The 19,925-nt window shown below is 57.7% G+C and overlaps 1 protein-coding gene across 1 annotated transcript; it reads left to right on the forward strand.

Moving 5' to 3' along the window:
* The first annotated feature begins 217 nt into the window (after window positions 1–217).
* ATP13A1 (ATPase 13A1) lies at window positions 218–15,803 on the forward strand. The gene is made up of 26 exons (XM_061421411.1): window positions 218–621; window positions 2,761–2,850; window positions 2,930–3,120; window positions 4,528–4,600; window positions 4,772–4,927; window positions 5,030–5,099; window positions 5,177–5,283; window positions 5,799–5,928; window positions 6,046–6,101; window positions 6,518–6,644; window positions 6,727–6,864; window positions 6,944–7,064; window positions 7,464–7,621; window positions 7,925–8,100; window positions 8,173–8,283; window positions 9,262–9,387; window positions 10,167–10,275; window positions 11,740–11,939; window positions 12,023–12,119; window positions 13,269–13,429; window positions 13,502–13,616; window positions 13,704–13,900; window positions 14,766–14,908; window positions 15,053–15,164; window positions 15,248–15,391; window positions 15,475–15,803. Exons 1-26 carry the CDS (start codon window positions 241–243, stop codon window positions 15,583–15,585), a joined length of 3,600 nt encoding a protein of 1,199 aa, XP_061277395.1. The 5' UTR covers window positions 218–240; the 3' UTR covers window positions 15,586–15,803.
* Window positions 15,804–19,925: the final 4,122 nt, after the last annotated feature.

Raw genomic sequence — 19,925 nt, forward strand, 5'->3', positions numbered from 1 at the left:
CAGAGTAGGTAGCGGTGTTAGTCATTTCAAGCCCTCTCTATCATGGCGGTGCCCTGCGTCTCCTTCCGGGCACAGCCTGTCATGGCGATGCCCTGAGTAGCCAAATTCAGACACAAACATCTACGTTTCCTGGGCTCTTCTTCCTCCCATGTGTCATGGCGGCCCCCAGGGTTTACCGGAAGTAAAACATCGGAAGTGAGCCGGTCCCTCTGCCCGGAAGCGAGCGCGGCGCTGGGAAAGATGGCGGCGGAGGCGGCGGTGGGCAATGCGGTTCCTTGCGGGGCCCGGCCCGCCGGGCAGCCCAAGCCCAGGCCGCAACAGCGCACGCTCCTTGCCGCTGGGCCGGCACTCATACAGAGCGGCGACGAGCTGGTCGCCGCTGTGTGGCCGTACCGGCGGCTAGCGCTGCTGCGGCGCCTCACGCTGCTGCCATTCGTGGGGCTACTCTACCCGGCCTGGCTGGGTTCCGCAGCTACCGGCTTCTGGGGCTGGGGCAGCAGCTGGGCGCAGATCCCCGAGGCCGCGCTGCTTGTGCTCGCCACCATCTGCCTGGCGCACGCGCTCACCGTCCTCTCGGGGCATTGGTCCGTGCACGCGCACTGCGCGCTCACCTGCACCCCGGTAAGTGTGCGCACCCGAGACCGGCCACAACCGTGGTCAGGCCTCACCGCGGATCTCAGCTTCTGCGTTCGTGTCGGTCCCCAACCCAGCCGGGGCTGCCTCAGCCGGTCCCAGGTGTCGCCGGGCGCCCTGCATCCTTTTGCGCTGCTCGCTAAATTCCGACAGGTTACTGACTTAGCTGTACGACCGTGGCGCAGGTTACTTCCCTTCTCTGAAATTCTTCCCTGGTGAGGTCAATTAGATTCGGTAAGGTACCCTGTAAAAAGCTTAGCGCAGAGCCTAGCAAATTTGCTAGCTCCCATACTATCGAGTATGAGTCTCCTAGAATCGGTCCTGCCTTCTTTGTTGTCTGTCTCCTACCTTGTTTTTCAAAGTGTGAGGCTAGACCTGTAGGATGGATATCCCTGTCTATGCATCTTGAGAACTGAGCATCAGTCCTGCTGGCCAGTGCTGTGAGCCTCCACCCCACAACGACTAAAATGAGCTTGAAATGCAGTTAATTGCAGCGTTTAAGAGAAGCAGTGGGTATTTGTGAGCAAGTGACTTAACTGCTCAGAGACCGTTATGTCTGTCTGCAAGGCTATGATGTTAAGGAGGGCCGCCCTCAGAATACAACAGCACGCTATTACATGTGACCTTTAGCATTGAGGTCTGGATGAGCGCTGCCCACTCAGCAGCTGACTGTCCACTTCCCTCTGGGCCTGCCTCATGATACCAGCAGGTGTGGAGCCATGAGGACTGAGGTCAGCCTTCAGCCAGCCTCCGCTCTCATCCCAGACCTGTTTGCTAAAAGAAGAGAGAAAGGGAACAGCACCAAGGGCTCCAGAAAGAGAAAGGGAAGCAACAACCCCACCCTACTACCTGTCTGACTCCAACTATGGACTGAATTCTCTCTTTTGAGAAACTGAAATATCTTATCCCAGAAGGGAGACTCAAACTTCTGGGATTGGTAGCTTCCAGTCAGTGCAATGAAAGACCCCAGTGAGGGACAGAAGAATGGAGGGAAGTTGGGGGAGGTGACACCCCCAAACTTCCAGCTGCCTGTTAGCCTGCAGCTAAAAAGTGAGACTTACTAACTTCCTCTCCAGAAACGGAGAGCTCAACAGCTGGAGGTTAGGACCGGCAGATCTGAGTTTACATCAGAGATCTCAGACAAGGGTGCTTCTCCTCTCTGGGTTTGAGTTTCCCCTAGTGTAAAGTGAGACCCGTAACACTTAGCTCAGGGTGCCAGTGTAAGAAGAACCTGAGACGCCGTCTGCAGAGCACGCGGCGTGCGGCTGGTCCCGTGTACTGCTTTGCACCTTTCTACCTGGCGGTCCCAGGGTTGGGAGTTCTGTCTTTTGTCCTTAGTTTCTGCCTGCTCTGGGGACCATGAACTCCTGGAGGGGCAGGGCCTTGCTTCTTAGGATCACTGCTGTGTCCTCCACGCGCCCCCCCCCCCCAAAAAAAAAAAAAAAAACAGGGCAACGCAGGTTCTGGTGGAGCAGCCGTGGAGTGGATGCAGCTCACAGCAGAGAGCGCTAACACGGCTCTATTCGGTGCCTCTGTGTCTTAAGTGCTGGAGAAATAACAACAAACAAAACAGACAGAATGCGTTGCTTTCATGGTGTCAGTGGGGGAGATGGAACTCCACAGTCAGTGCAAAAGGGAAAACCAGGACACGGGTTCCGTGAGGGAACTTGAGGTGGTGAGGAGGAGACATTTGAGCAAAGGCCTGAAGCCGGCGGTGCAACCATGCGCTCCAGGCAGAAAAAAAACAGCATGTGCCCTTTGCTGAAGCGAGGATGAGCCTTGTTGTTCCTTGTCACTCAAGAACACAGTGAGAATAGTAATGGGCGGCAGGGGGTCAGCGGGAGCAGCAGGCCAGGTGGGCTGGGATGGGGCCTGACTCACACGGATTGAGAGCGTACCTCGTGCCAGACAGCGTTTTTCCTGTTGGAGTTTGTCTTCGTCAGCAGAGCCCTGGGCGTTTGGCACTGTTCATGACTCTGGCTTTATGATATGGGCGGGACCAAAGGCCCAGTGAAATGCTGTCCCTTGTCCCAGTGGTAACCTGGGTGTGGCCAGCCCAGTGGCATGTTCCAGAATGTGGAGCTGGGACTTGAGGAGGGCTCAGCAGTGGCACTTTGCCTCTCACAGGAGTACGACGCCCGCAAAGCGACCTTCGTGAAAGTGGTGCCTACTCCCAACAATGGCTCCACCGAGCTCGTGGCCCTGCATCGCGATGAGGTAGGGACCACCAGCTCCAGCAGGGGCTCAGATGGGGTTCCCAGACCAGGGGCCCCTGCCACAGACTCACCTCCCACAGGGCGAAGACGGGCAGGAGGTGCTGTCCTTCGAATTCCAGAAGATCAAGTATTCCTACGATGCCCTGGAGAAGAAGCGTTTTCTCCCCGTGGCCTTTCCAGTGGGAAACGCTTTCTCATTCTACCAGAGCAACAGAGGGTTCCAGGAGGACTCGGAGATCCGTGCCGCCGAGAAGAAGTTTGGGAGCAACAAGTGAGTCCCAGCATGCTTGTATATTGCCCCTGCTGAGACAGGGCTGGGGCTCTGCCCTATAGTCACAGGCGGAGTCCCTGCTCCAGTTAGTGGCACCTGCCCCGTTTATGTATGCTCAATGGTCTGGGGGAGTCTGCCTTTCAACAAAATGTCCCAGGCGACTATGTGGCAGGTGCCCCTTGAGAAAGATGTTCTAGTCTGGCCTCTCCCAACTTGCCTGCTGATAGGATCCCCTGAAGGGCCCACAGCTGGGAGCCTGGCCCGGGGCTGTTCATCCTTGCCTTGTGTTTCTAATTCTCTTCTTTGTTTGAGATTTTGTCTATAGATGTGAATTCTTGTCACTCTCTTACGTATCCCAGCATCCCAGCAGCGTATGAGTGATAATAAGAAAAAAGATGGTGGTGATCAGAACAGCTCGTCTGTGCCAGGTGGAATGCAGACGCTCTGTTAGCACTCTCTCTTTTCATCTTCACCAGAACCACCTGTGTCAACACCAGGCTGGGTGGGACCAGAGCTGGGCTTCAGAGCCCCCATCCTGCTGGTGATTGTCCTTGACTCGAAAACCCTCAGAACCTCTAGGAAATTATTTCTTGACCTAGCTGCTTTTCAGAAATTACAAACGTTACCGCACCCAGCAATCTAATCGGAAGTCTTGCCGGAAGCATTTATTGATTCTCCTCCCACCCCACCCTGGTCAGTGTGCCGGCAGCCTGGGGTGTCCCGTTTCACACCCCCTTCACTTGGGTAAAGGCACCCTGGACAGTCCGGGTCGGAGCTCAGTTTGTATCACAACGTAGCCACTGTGCAGTTTCTTTTTCTCAAGTCCCACATCCTAGACATCACTGCAGTTCTGCAGGGCCAAACAGAGACAGCCCAAGTTGACCTGGTTCCCTGGGCAGAGCCAGCCACCACCCAGAGCACTGCAGAGCGCACCTTTCAGCCCTCCTCCAATTCTAGGGCTTTCATCCAAGGAGTCTTTGGGAAATCGCAGCTCAGACCGCCTCTCTCGATAGTAGGGTGGGGTTCAGGCGCGTTGTTTCAGGCCCCAGGGTGCCCCACAGCCCCCAGCTGCCCAGCCTCCTCTGCAGCCTCAGGGCTCCCAGCCCACAGTCAGCCTTTCCTCCCCCCAGCCTTGTCCCCCAACCACCTGACAGGTTCTCGTCTTCACCAGCCCGGCTGAGCGTGTGGCTGCTCCCTGAAGTGCCTGTAGTGCAGATTCAGAGGTTTCATCAGGGCTCTGCAGAGCAGAGGGCTAGGGCAGTCAGCATGCCCGCCTCGGCGCTGCACAGTCAAGAAGACGGGCTTGAACGGAGTGTCCCGTTGCCCAGGGAGGCCCTCGGTGCCCCCAAGTGGAGGAGTCAAGGTGGGGCTTCCTGCCTGTAACACGGTGAGCCGTCTGTCTTTCAGGGCCGAGATGGTGGTGCCTGACTTCTCGGAGCTATTCAAGGAGAGGGCCACGGCGCCCTTCTTTGTGTTCCAGGTAAAGCAGCAGTGCCTGTCCTTCTCCCCACCTGTTCTTGGGGCTCTCCCAGCCCACCTCCAAACGTGAGAACTTCCCCTGCCCTCGTGGGCAGAGCAGCCCTCGGCCTGCCGGCCAGCCCGCCTCGGGCAGTCTCCCGCATCCCTGGGAACAGACGCCCGTGCCCCGCAGGTGTTCTGCGTGGGGCTCTGGTGTCTGGACGAGTACTGGTACTACAGCGTCTTCACGCTCTCCATGCTGGTGGCCTTCGAGGCCTCCCTGGTCCAGCAGCAGATGCGGAACATGTCAGAGATCCGGAAGATGGGCAACAAGCCCCACATGATCCAGGTGCAGCCAGTGGGGCGCTGGGCGGGTAGGAGGGTCCCTGTGGTCTTGGGGGGTGCAGCACGGGAGCATCCCCACAACTGACGGCACCCCGTCCCCGCCCAGGTCTACCGAAGCCGGAAGTGGAGGCCCATCGCCAGCGACGAGATTGTTCCCGGGGACATCGTCTCGATCGGTGAGGCCCAGTCCTGCTCCGCCCCGAGGGAGCCTTTGCCTCGGGCTTCAGTCCAACCCCCCCGCCCTGCCCCACAGGCCGCTCCCCCCAGGAGAACCTGGTGCCCTGCGACGTGCTGCTGCTGCGGGGCCGCTGCATCGTGGACGAGGCCATGCTCACCGGGGAGTCAGTGCCCCAGATGAAGGTGCCAGCTCGGGCGTCGGGGGGTGGGGGGCATGCACCTCCGTCTACTCTGGCCTGTCAGCATCACACTCACCGGGGAGGAAACGGGCCAGGGTCCTGCCTGGGCTTGACCCAGGAGGGACGGAGCCTGGGAGACAAAGGGGGCACAGACGGGGCTCCTGGCTTTCCTGGCAGGTTAGCACCCGGTACTAAGGGAAGCCTGGTGGTGAGGAGGAGAAGGAGGAGACGAGAGGCAGCAGCATCAGTGGGGAGTCAGGCACTCTGGGGTCTCAGGCTGAGGTGGGCTGAGGGAGAAGTAGAAGGTGTGACTCCAGGGTGGGGCTGGGTACAGGGTCCCAGGGAGTCAGTACTGTGCACGAAGGTAGAAGACAGACCGGGGCTGTGACCCTGGTAACACGCACCAGGCTGGATGCGGAGCCCTGTAAGGGTCGTGCAGGCTCCCTGCAGACTCCAGACCAGGGACGAAGGCCAGGGTGGGATGAGCCGTTGACTCTGCCATCCTCCCCTCCTCCCCAGGAGCCCATCGAGGACCTCAGCCCCAGCCGGGTGTTGGACCTTCAGGCCGACGCCCGGCTCCACGTCGTCTTCGGGGGCACCAAAGTTGTGCAGCACATCCCCCCACAGAAAGCCGCCGCAGGCCTGAAGCGTAGGTGCCTCGGGCGTGGGGGGTCCCCGCCCTGCCACCCCATACCCGGGTCTGCTCAGCCCCGAGAGAGGCCCAGGGGGTGCAGGCACTAGTGACGCCTGCTCTCTATCTCCCCAGCCGTGGACAATGGGTGCGTGGCCTACGTCCTGAGGACCGGATTCAACACATCCCAGGTGTGGCACCTGCCCCGTCCTGAGGGGGGTGGTACCTGGGCCGACCGGCGGGCAGCTGAGGTGGCAGCCTTTCCAGACCCCAGAACATACAGCCCATAAGCGCTCTGGTAGCAAATGCTGGGCTGGGGGCAAGTGCAGAGACAAGCCCCAGAGCAGGTCCGCTTTCCCTGGCTGGGGCTCTAGTGGAGAACCCAGACTGTGACCCCACACAGCTGGGGATCACAAACAGTCTGGGCCAAGTGAACACTGAAGTGGCTTAAGGATTCCTTAGGAAAGATGATGGTCAGCTCTCCTTCTGGAGAATTCAACCCCTGCCCCAGTCACAGCCACTTCCTTCCCTGACCCCCATCTTCAGTCGCGGGGCAGGAGAGGCTGCCGCCCTCCCAGGAAAGACCTCTGCCCCTCCGTCCCTATAGGGCAAGCTGCTGCGCACCATTCTCTTTGGGGTCAAGAGGGTGACGGCGAACAACCTGGAGACCTTCATCTTCATCCTCTTTCTCCTGGTCTTTGCCATTGCGGCAGCCGCCTACGTGTGGATCGAAGGTAAGAGCCCTGACCCCCTGCCCCCGCCATCTGCTCAGCCCCAGGCCTGAGGCCCCCAGACTGGCAGGCCCTGTCTGTGCAGGTACCAAGGACCCCAGCCGGAACCGCTACAAGCTCTTTCTGGAATGCACTCTGATCCTCACCTCCGTCGTGCCCCCTGAGTTGCCCATTGAGCTGTCTCTGGCCGTCAACACCTCTCTCATCGCTCTGGCCAAGCTCTGTGAGTCTCTGGGGCAGGAACGGGGTGCCAAGTGGGCTGGGGCCCAGCAGGACCCCTGACCCTGGCTCCCACCACCCAGACATGTACTGCACGGAGCCCTTCCGGATCCCCTTTGCCGGCAAGGTGGAGGTGTGCTGCTTCGACAAGACAGGGACCTTGACCAGTGACAGCCTGGTGGTGCGCGGTGTGGCTGGGCTCCGGTGAGCATGGGGCGTCGGGGTCACCAGGTGCCCACTAGGGGTGTTTCTGGGCACTCGGGACAGAGAGCTGCCTAGCCCAAGCTTTCAAAGTGAGGGCCTGGCACAGGCCCTCCCACTGAGGCCCACTCCAGGGGTCCCCCCAGCAGCTCTCAGTGTGAATCACAGTGACACATGGCGTGGCTCAGGCCTCAGGCAGCCACATGATATCTGGGGGCATCGTGAAGCAGGCGCAGACGTTACAAGGACCAAGGCAACACTCTAACACCCTGTCATCGTTGCCCCCTTCCCTGTGACTGGAGTGGAGTGTGGGGGCCCATCCCTCGTCCTGACTGGCAATCCCCAGGGGCTCCTCTGCCCACTCCCGTCCACTCAGTAAGCAGCGGGTCCTCCTCCTTGCAGGGACGGGAAGGAGGTGACTCCTGTGTCCAGCATCCCCATAGAGACACACCGGGCTCTGGCCTCGTGCCACTCCCTCATGCAGCTGGACGACGGGACCCTCGTGGGTGACCCCTTGGAGAAAGCCATGTTGACGGCCGTGGACTGGACACTGACTAGAGGTGAGGGGCTGGAGCCTCGGGCACGCCACCAGCTTGTACATCCCCGGACAGGCAGCGGGTACCTGTCAGATGCCTGTGTGTTCAACTCAGGGGCAGGCGGGTGGGCACAGGCTCGCCTCTGACTTGGGGCAGGATCCTCTGTGCCCAGATCGCCCAGCTTTGACCCCTCCCCGAGCCAGACCCCGTGTGTGGAGGTGCGGGGAGGACAGGGGCGGAGGGAGGCAGGGCACGGCGGGGGCGGGTGGGGGCTTGGCGGCCTCTTTGGAGCGAAGGCCCTCAGGACTCGTGCTTATTTGTTTCCAGATGAGAAAGTATTCCCCCGAAGTATTAAAACTCAGGGGCTGAAAATTCACCAGCGCTTTCATTTTGCCAGTGCCCTAAAGCGAATGTCCGTGCTCGCCTCCTATGAGAAGCTTGGCTCCACTGATTTCTGCTACATCGCGGCCGTGAAGGGGGCCCCCGAAACCCTGCACTCCATGGTGAGCCAGCCCCGGCCAGGGTCGGGAGGGGGGTCCAGGGCGGTCGGTGATCTCCCCCTGCGTTCCCTGCAGTTCGCCCAGTGCCCACCTGACTACCACCACATTCATACGGAGATTTCCCGGGAAGGAGCCCGAGTTCTGGCGCTGGGGTATAAGGAGCTGGGGCACCTCACTCACCAGCAGGTAAGGGCCCAGGCCCCAACCCCCCGTGCCCCCCACCCCCCAACCCCCCTTTACCCCTGTGGTGCCACCACGAGCGGTGGTGGCAATTTCATCGTCTTCCTCCCTGACCTCTACCTTTGGAGGCCCCAGGTGGCACTCCATCTGCGGTTTCTTCTTCTCCCCAGCATGCCCCCTCCCTTACGGGACCCCATCCCATCCCCAAATCCAGGGCTGCTCCTGGAGGACACACCCAGGTCTCACCTCCTGTGCTCACACCCGCCTTGAGGAGGCCTTGGGGCACCTCGGGTTCCCCAGCTTTGCCCCTGCCCCGCCCAGCCGCCTGGCCACTGTACTGTCTTGGGGTATCCCCGGCCCTTGGTCACAGCCCACATCCTTGTAGCCTCTCCTCCCGCCCCCATCACCAACGCTGCTCCTTTGTCTGCTTCCACTTCACCCTCATCCGAGTGGCTTTCATCTGCTTGCACCCAGTGGCCATGAGATCCTTCCTGAAAGCACAGCAGGTCACACCTCTGTCCAAGCCTCATTCACAGACCTGTCAGAGCCCCCGAGCCCTGCGCAGCCCACGCCCCTCCGCCCCACCCCCTGCCTTCGTCTCTCTCCTGGTACTCTGAGGGCAGAGGTTTTCTGCTTTCTGTACGAGGTGAGGAGGGGCAGCTTGCGCTCAGCGGTTATCAAAGGGGAGTCTAGACTCTCTGGTCCTAGAAGTGGACTCACAGGGACTTTGTGCCACGCTGTTGTCTGTGATAGAGGGTAGAGGTGCTGCTGGGGAGCCAGGACCGCCCAGCCACTGCTCAGCCCCTCTGCCACCAGAGTGCCTCACCCTCCCCACATCTCTCACCTTCTGACCCTCAGGTCCCCTTCCTGCAAGGAGGGGGCTGTCTCTGACCCCCATCCCCAGCTTGTTGTCATGTCAGAGCTTAGGTATTGGGGAAGGAGAAGAGAAACAAGTCTTTAGGGCCCCGGTGTGTCCATCCACAGGCCCGGGAGGTCAAGCGGGAGGCCCTGGAGTGCAACCTCAAGTTCGTCGGCTTCATCGTGGTCTCCTGCCCGCTCAAGGCTGATTCCAAGGCTGTGATCCGTGAGATCCAGAATGCCTCCCATCGGGTACAGTCACTGGCCCCCTTCCTGCCAGCCCCTGGGTGGCGGTCTTGGCTGCTCCTTACAGAGGGGATGTGACAGTGGAAGACAGTTGGCCCTCCATGGGGCGCCCAGGGGTGGGCGTCTGGGCCTTGGAGCAAAGAGCGTGGCTCTTGGCTGAGCTCCACCGTGACTTACACTCATGCTGACCCATCTTGAGGATGCTCTAGGACCCATGCCCACCCTTCTCACCTCACTTCATCAGGCCCCCAGCATCCCTGGGAGATGAGGGCTCTTCCCCCATTCCACCCCATCTTAGGGAGACATTGAGACTGGCTGAGGGGATGTGGAGACCACACCCAGACAGGCCGCGTCCATCCCGGTGGCTTTGCTCTGTTAGTCCTGGCGGTTTGTGTCTTCTAGTTGGGGGTTCAGGATGCGGTTTTAGGGTGTGGGCGATGAGCTGGAAGTGTCAGGGGGTGGTGATATGATTCGTCCTCACCTGGCCCTCAGCAGTCGGGGCCCGTCTTCCCATCACCAGGCTCCAAGCCAAGAGGGTCCACACCAAAGGCTGGTTCTTGGTATATATTATGATTAAAGGCTGTGAGTGTCCTCACAAAGACACAGATACGTATACTATTTGCAGAAGCCGCTACCAGACGTTACGGCTCCTGGAAGCCCAGTTCCCAGTAGGAGGCCAAGAGCTCCCTCTGCGGCCTTCCTTAGAAGAGACTTAGCCCCTGTGTCTCCAGGCTGCAGTTCTGACCACTGAGCCCTGCTTTCCTGAGCGTCTGCCTTCTCCCCAGGTGGTCATGATCACAGGTGACAACCCACTCACTGCCTGCCACGTGGCTCGGGAGCTGCATTTCATTGAGAAGGCTCAGACGCTGATCCTGCAGCCTCCCACGGGGAAAGGTGAGGCCCCTTGTCTCGTGAGCTGGGGGGCCTCGACTCTAAGAGCAGCTCCCACCTGGTGGCTCACCCCTGTGCCCGGCCTAAGTGAGCACGCCTGGCATCCTCCGGCACCTGTGATACAGGCCTGTTGGTCACAGCCCTGCCTCATAAGCACACTCGGGCTACCCAGCCAGGGAACTCCACAGCCCGCCCGTGCAGCAGCTTGCAGATGACCCCTGGCTCCAGGACCGGCGGTGACTTGCAATCTTAAGGCGATGGGTTATACTCACAGCAGCCCACGTTTCATAGCCTCCCCCACCTTGGGCCCGGCTGGCTGCCTGAGTGCTCCCATTGAGAGCATGGGGACTGCTGGTGCTCGTGTTTGGCGTGGCCAGACCCAGGCCGGAGACCTTGGTTTGCTTCACCAGGTCAGCCCTTCTGCTCCATGTGGAAGGGCCTGCCATCCCCGCACCACGTAGGAACCCAGCTGGATCAGTTGTTGGGGGTCCCTGCTCTGTAGATAAAGAAACAGAAGTGAATCCTTCCACCTGGGTCATTTGGAGACACTGTGACTAAGGGTTTGAACTCAGGTCCGGAGCTCGTGGTCTCTGACGTCTCCTGAGTAACCGAACTGGTTGTGAGCGGTGCTTCAGAATCAGACTGGTCAAGAGGCACATCCAGTTCTCGCACCTCCAGCGGGTGGGGTGGAATCTGTCAGATGCCCTAGGGTGGCACCCAGCGCGGGGCCTGGCTTGGGAGCAGCACGCAGCAGGGGTGTCACCAGGCAGCAGGCCAGATGGAGGAGGATGCTGGCGTGGCCCAGCCAAGGGGGCTTCCGGAGCCGCCTCGCCCTTCTCTCGGTCTGTGTTGTATCCCAGATCTCAGTTCCAGTCCCAGGCACTGCGCTCTTCCAGAGCCTGGGAAATCATAGGTGGGTGGCCCAGAGGTACTAAGACTGTTAGTTTTCCAGCCAAGCTACTTTAGCAAAACAGCAGAACAGAAGCCAGGTGGAGACTGCTTTTCCTCCAGGCTGAGACAGCTGAGGGCCAGCTCAGTGCTGCAAGGGCTGGTAGACTGCCCTCAGCCGTCCTTGCCACTCACCATTTGGGCCTAGACCTACCAGCTAGAAAGGGGAAGTAGATAGCAAGAAGTGTCTGGCCTGAGGAAGTGACATGGGGTGCCCTGGCCTAGAAGAGCAGAGTTGTACGTAAACGCTATCTGGGTTTGGATCTGGCCTCTTCTTGCAGTCTTTAGTGGCTTTAGGCCTTAGGTTTTCCGATTCTTTGTATCAGAGCCTTCCATGGATGATCTCTGTGGGGTGCTGAGAGTCTAGGGTGCAGGTTGGTGTGGACCTGGATTAGGAGGGGTAGGAAGTAAGAAGGTACTCCAGAGGAGGAGGACAAGGATTGCATATGTGGGGTCCACATGAGAGGGTCCACCTGACAGCTGAACCCCCCGCCCTGACCCTGGGCCCTGGCTCTGCAGGTGGCCTGTGTGAGTGGCGCTCCATCGACGGCAGCATCTCAGAGCCCCTGGCCCAGGGCTCCCCCAAGGCCCTGGCCCGGGAGCACGCTCTGTGCCTCACGGGCGACGGCCTGGCCCACCTGCAGGCCGAGGACCCCCAGCTGCTGCTTCGCCTCATCCCCTACGTGCAAGTGTTCGCCCGAGTGGCCCCTAAACAGAAGGTGGGTACAGGGGGTGGCAGAGGGCAGGTGGGGCGTTGGGCATGGCACAGAGCCCTCATTCACGCTATTTCTTCCCCAAACAGGAGTTTGTCATCACCAGCCTGAAGGAGCTGGGCTACGTGACCCTCATGTGTGGAGATGGCACCAATGACGTGGGTGCCCTGAAGCATGCCGATGTGGGTGAGCCTGGGGTTGGGGGAAGGGGGCTGTTATGCCATCACTGGCTTACCATCAGGGGCACGCCACTGAGCCAGTTCTGTAAGGCGGCCGTGGTGAAGAGATGGGGCAGGGACCGGTGGGGCTGGGGATCTGAAGGGCTCCAAGGCCAGGAAGGGATACACGTGCCTGGGAAAGAGTGTGGTGGGGGCCCAGGCAGGTTCCATGGGACAGACCCAACTCGGTTTGTTCAGCCCTCCCCCCAGGCACTGTGTGAGCACCAAAAGCCAAGGCCAGGAGAGTTTACCACCTTGATTCTGTGTCAGCAGAGCACAGATAGCAAGTTGGTGTTTAAAGACAGTTGAACTTCGTTTCTTTCATGCATGCGTGCTAAGTCGCTTCAGTCATGTCCGACTCTGCGACCCCATGTAGCCCACCAGGGTCCTCTGTCCATGGGATTCTCCAGCCAAGAATACTGGACTGGGTTGCCATGCTGTCCTCCAGAGGATCTTCCTGACCCGGGGATCAAACCCAGGTCTCCTGCACTGCAGGCGGGTTCTTGACCACCAGCACCACCTGGGAAGCCCCACCTTCTTTCAGTGCTTCTCAGATACTTACTTGGTTTATCAGCTTCATTTCTCATGACCGTAGGACTCTTGGCAATGAACTTCTCTAGGAATCACTTTGGACCTATATAGTGTCATATACAGAGAAGGCAATGGCACCCCACTCCAGTACTCTTGCCTGAAAAATCCCATGTCTGGAGGAGCCTGGTGGGCTGCAGTCCATGGGGTTGCTAAGAGTTGGACACGACGGAACAACTTCACTTTCCCTTTTCACTTTCATGCATTGGAGAAGGAAATGGCAACCCACTCCAGTGTTCTTGCCTGGAGAATCCCAGGGACGGGGGAGCCTGGTGGGCTGCCCGTCTGTGGGGTCGCACAGAGTCGAACACGATGAAGTGACTTAACAGCAGCAGTGTCACATACTTTATTTGGGTATTGCTTTTTTCTTGTTGTTTTTCTATAAGTAGTTTGTAGAAAGTAGGATGGATTCTCTCTGAGGTGCTCACTCCTTGGGTTGGGTGGGCAGGTGAAATGGGGGGATTGGTACTGGGCGAGCTGCGTTGAGCAGAGGCTCCATGCTCTGGCTCCTGACACACTCTTACACCAGGTGTGGCCCTCCTGGCCAATGCCCCTGAGAGGGTCGTCGAACGGCGGCGACGGCCCCGGGACAGCCCCATCCTGAGCAACAGCGGAGTCAGGGCCACCTCCAGGGCTGCCAAGCAGAGGTCAGGGCTCCCAGCCCCTGAGGAACAGCTGGCCTCCCAGCGGGTGAGTCTCCAGAGGAGGATGGGCACCAGTGCCCCCTTGTGGTCAGGTCTCACCCATCTGCCTGCTTCGTAGGACCGCCTGAGCCAGGTGCTGCGGGACCTAGAGGACGAGAGCACGCCCATGGTGAAGCTGGGGGATGCCAGCATCGCCGCGCCCTTCACCTCCAAGCTCTCTTCCATCCAGTGCAGTGAGTCCTGCTGCCTGCTCCGCCCGCTGCCCCATCCCTCAGCCCGTGCTGCCTGGCCCCCACGCCCACACCTGCCTTCCCCCGCAGTTTGCCACGTGATCAAGCAGGGCCGATGCACACTGGTGACCACACTGCAGATGTTCAAGATCTTGGCACTCAACGCCCTCATCCTGGCCTACAGCCAGAGCGTCCTATACCTGGAGGGCGTCAAGTTCAGTGACTTCCAGGCCACGCTGCAGGGGCTGCTGCTAGCTGGCTGTTTCCTCTTCATCTCCCGCTCCAAGGTGGGCCAGGAGCTGAAAAGCGGGGGCTTCTGCCCCAGCCCCAGGGTACCCTCTGCTTCTCTGAGCCATGATTCCTGCCCTGGAGGTCTTGAGAGGCTTCTCGGATTGCTGGTTGGCCATCAGTTGACAGTTGGGCCACCCAGGGCACGCTGTTAAAGGTGGAGCCGCAGGTCTGACTTACCTGCGCAGCAGCCCTTGGGGTGGGAACTGTCACCTCCAGGTTTCAGGTGAGATCGAGGGCAGGGTGGGCGCCCACTTGGGTTCTTCAGAGTGAAGCATCTCGCCCAGCATTGTCCACAGGCTGGGGTCTCAGGTGGGCCACACAGGTGAGGACAAGACAGATGGGGAAACGATGATTAAGACCACTCAGAAAGTGCAATGCTGGGAAGAACACCAGTGGGGCCACACAGGCTATGAGGAATGGCCTCGGGGCCGGCCAGGGAGGCCTGTACCGACACTCAAGTTAGCACATAAAGAGCAAGAGAAGCAGCTGGGAACCCCACAAAGGTCGCACGTGGTCAAGGGCTGGTGCAGGAGGCCCTGGAGGCCAGAGGGCATGGGCGGTGGTCTGCACTGACCGTGCCTGCACCATGAGCAGTAGTGGGGGCGGGGGGCTTTACGTTTATTCTAGAGCAGGGGCATGGTGGGTCATAAGACCCCTGTGATAGCTGTGCAGCATGTGGGCATTGAGCGAGGCTGGGGTAGCATCTGGACTGAGGAACTGGAGGAGTGAGCGGGGGACTGGTGCCAACCTGCAACCCCCAGAGTTCAGTGACCACTCTCTACATAAGGCCTGCCAGGAAGCAGGGTAGGTTGGGTGACCCCAGGCTGAGCCTGGGCCCTGACCCCCAGCCTGCCTCTGCAGCCCCTGAAGACACTGTCCCGAGAGCGGCCCCTGCCCAACATCTTCAACCTGTACACCATCCTCACTGTCACGCTGCAGTTCTGCGTGCACTTTGCGAGTCTCGTCTACCTGTACCGTGAGGCCCAGGCCCGGAGCCCTGAGAAGTGAGTGCCCGCCCAGGGCCGGGGGGCAGGAGGGACACGCGCAGACGTTGACCTGGGGTGGCCAGGCCAGCAGAGTCTGGGCTTTGAGGGGCAGGGGGTGCAGCAGGGGTCACAAAGGGGCCCTGACCCCCTGTGTCGCTGCAGGCAGGAGCAGTTTGTGGACCTATACAAAGAGTTTGAGCCGAGCCTAGTCAACAGCACAGTGTATATCATGGCCATGGCCATGCAGATGGCCACCTTCGCCATTAACTACAAGGTAAGGCCCAGCCCCTAACCAGGCACCCCCTGCCCACCCTCTGGGCCCCCGTGACACAGCCCTCTATCCGTCGGTCACCACAGGGCCCACCCTTCATGGAGAGCCTGCCTGAGAACAGGCCCCTGGTGTGGAGCCTGGCCGTGTCCCTCCTGGCCATTGTAGGCCTGCTCCTCGGCTCCTCACCTGAGTTCAACAGCCAGTTTGGGCTCGTGGACATCCCTGTGGAGGTGAGTCGCTCTGTAGACATGGTCCAGGGACTCGGCCTGGACCTGTCTGGGCACCTGACTCACCAGCACTCCCTGCCCCACAGTTCAAGCTGGTCATCGCCCAGGTCCTCCTCCTGGACTTCTGCTTGGCGTTCCTGGCTGACCGCGTCCTGCAGTTCTTCTTGGGAACCCCAAAGCTGAAAGTGCCTTCCTGAGACAGCAGTGCTGGCCCCTGCTGCCACTGGGCAGGAGCCCCACGAGGGCCCCAGGAGGGAGCACTGCCCCCACAGCGAGGCCGACTTGGCCTTGCCCACCAAGACTGAGCTGGGACACCCCCCGCCCTACCTGCTATGGCTGTCTGAGGGCCTGGCTGGCGGAACCAGCCCCGGGCCAGCACCTTTGGTAAATAAAGCAGCATTGATGATTTTAAGAAGCCTCACCTGCATCTCTGTGCCACGGAAGGGGTTGTCAGGGTCTGAGTGGTCCCCGAGGAAGGTCCTGGCCCGAGGTTCTAACCTTGCTCTGCAACACATGTGGCACTTGGACAGGCCAAGCTCGGGGCCCAGAGCATGCTTTGTGTACTTTCTAGTTTCGTAAGCATTTCCATGTCTCCATGGCCTCGCAGCTTCACTGTTTTTGACACCTCAGGCACTCAGGTCTTAGGATCGTGGTAATTTTCCTTTTTAAGTAACACGCAAAATAACAGCATGCCTTCGTCTCGTGGTGTCAGATACAAGGAAGTTGAAGTCATTACAAGTACTGAGTCAGGTCGCAGCCCTCAGGATTCTGCAGCACACGGGTACCAGCACTAGGTCACATCCTAGCCAGGGTCTGCCCTGCAGTCTGGCTCTCAGTACTGACACTGTCTTTCCTTCCAGAAAGCGTTCACCCACTACAGTTGAGGAGCTGTGGGCTTGGTGGCATGAAAGCTTAAGAGCCACAGTCAGAGATTTCTTAGCTTTTCAACAGCCAAAAAAAAACTAGAAAAAGCCTTTTATTTCCAGTCAGAAATTCCAGAGTGTGCGGTGTGGGTGCCTTTGATAACTGACAAGCTGCATGTGACGACCTCAGGCCACGGAGCCCAAGCCCAGGCTTCTGGACAACTTGCTTCCTCTCCCCACTCATGCTCAGTGAGGGACTCTACCCTCTTCTGCTCCTGCCTCATGGTCATCCTTAGCCACCCCACCCAACAGGCTTCTCCATCAGAGGGGGTGTGGCCCACAGCCCACCGAGAGCCCTGGAAGCCAGAGCGAGGAAGGGGCTGGGACCGGCTGTGAGCATCACGTGGGCCCTGGACACGCCACGGTGTCCAGAGGGGAAGAGGTGCCTGCTGTTCTCTGCTCATCTCCCAGCCCATGGCGTTGCAGAGAGCTGGACACCAGTTAGTGACTGAACAACAACAGAGGTGCCAGGCCCCATCCAGCAGAGGATCCTGAGACCATTTGAGGCACTCGGGTGGGGAAGGAGAACACTGGATGGGGGAGTTTGCTGGGAATGATCAAGGGTTCTTGTACCCTCCATGCATGAGAGAGGTCCAAGGGGTGCTCTGACTGCCCTGACAATGGGCCCTCCCGGGCGTTCCCCAGTAGTGTCTCCAGCCCCAGCATGTTAGGGCAGAGGTCCCCAAGCCCTGGGCCTCAGGAACCAGGCTGCTCAGCAGGGAGTAAGCGGCAGGTGGGCAAGCGAAGCTTCATCTGTATTTACAGCCGCTCCCCATCTCTCGCATTACCACCGGAGCCCCACCTCCTGTCAGATCAGTGGCAGCATTAAGAGTCTCTGAGCATCATGAACTGCACGTGCAAGGATTCAAACTGAGATCCCTAGGTTGCGCGCTCCTTCCAAGAACCTAATACCTGGTGTTCTGAGGCGGAGCTGAGGCGGCGGTGCTAGCACAGCAAGCTGCTGCAGATCCAGGTTGTCAGTAGTAGAGAGGTTCCACAGAGACCATACATCAATTGCTTGCAGACTCAAATCCCTATCAGTGAGTGGCAAGTGCCAGTTAAGCTGCATCTCTTAGCAGGATTTATAGTGGCCAGTGAGTTGATGTACTTTGATTATACAGCTACTCTGATGGCAGGCTTAAAGTCAGAATCCGACACTGTTTTAGTCCATTTGTGGCCTGCCCATTTTATTTGCCACTTCTGTCTGTGCCTCTTTCCTGAACTGCACTCAGTTACAGTTTTGATAAGCCCACAAGCTGACCCTAGCCAAAGTGTGTAGAAACAAATGTCCCTGGAGAGCTTCTCTGTAAAGGAGGAAAGACCCAGTGGTGAGACAGCAGAAGACTCCAAGACTGCCCCAAAAAAAAGCATTTGAAAGAAAAATTTTCAAGAGTTCTAGTTTGGGAAGATCCCCTGGAGAAGGAAATGGCAACCCACTCCAGTATTACCTGGGAAATCCCATGGACAGAGGAGCCAGGTGGGCTACAGTCCATGGGGTCACAAAAGAGTCAGACACACCTTAGCAACCAAACAGCAGCAACCAAGAGTCCTAGCAGAGTTAATTTATGAGTTCATTGTAACAGGTGGCTCACACTCTCTTAAGACCATGTTGTATAATATGGGCAACTGGCTATCCAACAAAGCCATGAAGACTTCGAAACTGCTTTGCCACATGGAGACCAAGCACCCTGTGTTAAAAGACAAGCCTTTGGAGTTTTTCAAAAGAAAAATTTAAAAAAAGTGAACCGAAGAACAGAAGCAATTATTGAAGGCCACCACTTCATTAAATGTGTCTGAACAGAAAACATCATTCTTAGTGGCTAACCCTAGTGCTAAAGCTAAGCCCTTTACTGTTGGTGAAGAGTTGATCCTTCCTGCTGCTGAGGACATTTGTCATGAACTTTTAGGAGAGGCTGCAGTTCAAAAGGTGGCGTGTGTGCCTTTTTTGGCTAGTGCCTTAACTAGAGGATACCATAATTAGGCTTCCCTGGTGGCTTAGACCTGCAATGTGGAGATCCAGGTTCCATCCCTGGGTCAAGGAGGTCCCCTGCAGAAGGGAATGAATGGCAACCCACTCCAAGATTCTTGCCTGGGGAATTCCATGGACAGAGGAGCCTGGCGGGCTACAGTCCATGGGGTCATAAAGAGTCAGACACGACTGAGTGACTGGCACTTTCACTTTTCAATTTCATAACTAAACTAACTGATGAAATAGAGAATATTAAGGCACAGTTGTTAGGATTAACAAATCGACATGGTACGCAATCCAGGTTGACTAATCCACCAGTGTGACAAGGCAGCAGGGTTTGTTCTGTATGTTTTTCATGAGAATATGTTACCTGCACTTCAGTTGCCAACCAACACCACAAGTCTGAGTAACTATGTATCAGCTCACTGTATCAGTATGTGCATGAACTGAAGGGCTGCCGTGACTAAAAGGCTTTCTGGTTTCACTGCTTGGGTCAAAGAGGTCACTTCTGAGTGTGAGTCTACACGCTGTATCATCCATAAAGAAATGCTGGTAGCCGAAAAATGTCACCTGAACTTAATATTTTGTATGATGTGATTAAAATTATCAACCACATTAAAGCACATGCCCTTAACTCACATCTGTCCAAGCAGCTTTGTGAAGAGACAGACACAGAGCACAAGCATCTCTTCTGCACAGAAGTGAGATGCTTTCTCATGGCAGATCACCTAGACTTCCCTGGTTGCACAGTGGATAGGAATCCACCTTCTAATGCAGGGGGCATGGGTTCGATCCCTAGTCCAGGAAGATTCCACATGCCAAGGAGCAACTTGGCCCATGTACCACAATTACTGAGCCCTCAGCTGCAACTGCTGTAGCCCATGGGCCTAGAGCCTGTGCTCTGCAATGAGAAGCCCGAACACTGCAACGAAGGGTAGTCCTTGCTCGCCGCCACAAGAGAAAGCCCACACAAAGCAACGAAGACCCAACACAGCCAAAAATAATAGATAAAAATAAATTATGTAAAAGTAGACCCCTAGCCAGAGTTTTTGAGTTATGGGAGCTGCTCTAGAGATTTCTTCTAGAAAAACAGTCACCACGGGCAGCATATTCCAGTGACAGAATGGGTTGCAAAATTTGCTTATTTGTGTGACATCTTCAACCTGCCCAGTGAACTCAATCTGTCACTTCAGGGGCAAACAACTATATTCAAGTCAGCAGATAAAGTGGCTGCATTCAAACCCACACCAGAATTATGGGGGCAACGAGTGAACATTGGGGATTTTTGACGTGTTTCAAACCTTAGCAGAGATTTTGAAGGGGACTGAGCCAGGGCCTACTTTCTCCCAGCTGATGAATGATCGCCTACCACAGCTTTCAAGAGTTTGAGCACTACTTCCCAACCCCAGAAAACCCCCCAACTGGGAAGGAATGGATCCTCAACCCATTTGTGAAAAAGCCAGGTGAACTGACTTTGTCCATGCTAGAAAAGGATCAACTGCTTGAGATCAAAAATGACGGTGGCCTTAAAAGTATGTTTGAGGTCATTTCAAATTTCTGTATGTTCTGGATGGACTTTCCTGGTGGCTCAGATGGTAAAGAATCTGATCCCTGGATCCAGAAGATCCCCTGGAGAAAGGAATGG

Source organism: Bos javanicus, chromosome 7 (genome assembly GCF_032452875.1).
Source record: "Bos javanicus breed banteng chromosome 7, ARS-OSU_banteng_1.0, whole genome shotgun sequence".
In the NCBI taxonomy this organism is placed as follows: Eukaryota; Metazoa; Chordata; class Mammalia; order Artiodactyla; family Bovidae; genus Bos; species Bos javanicus.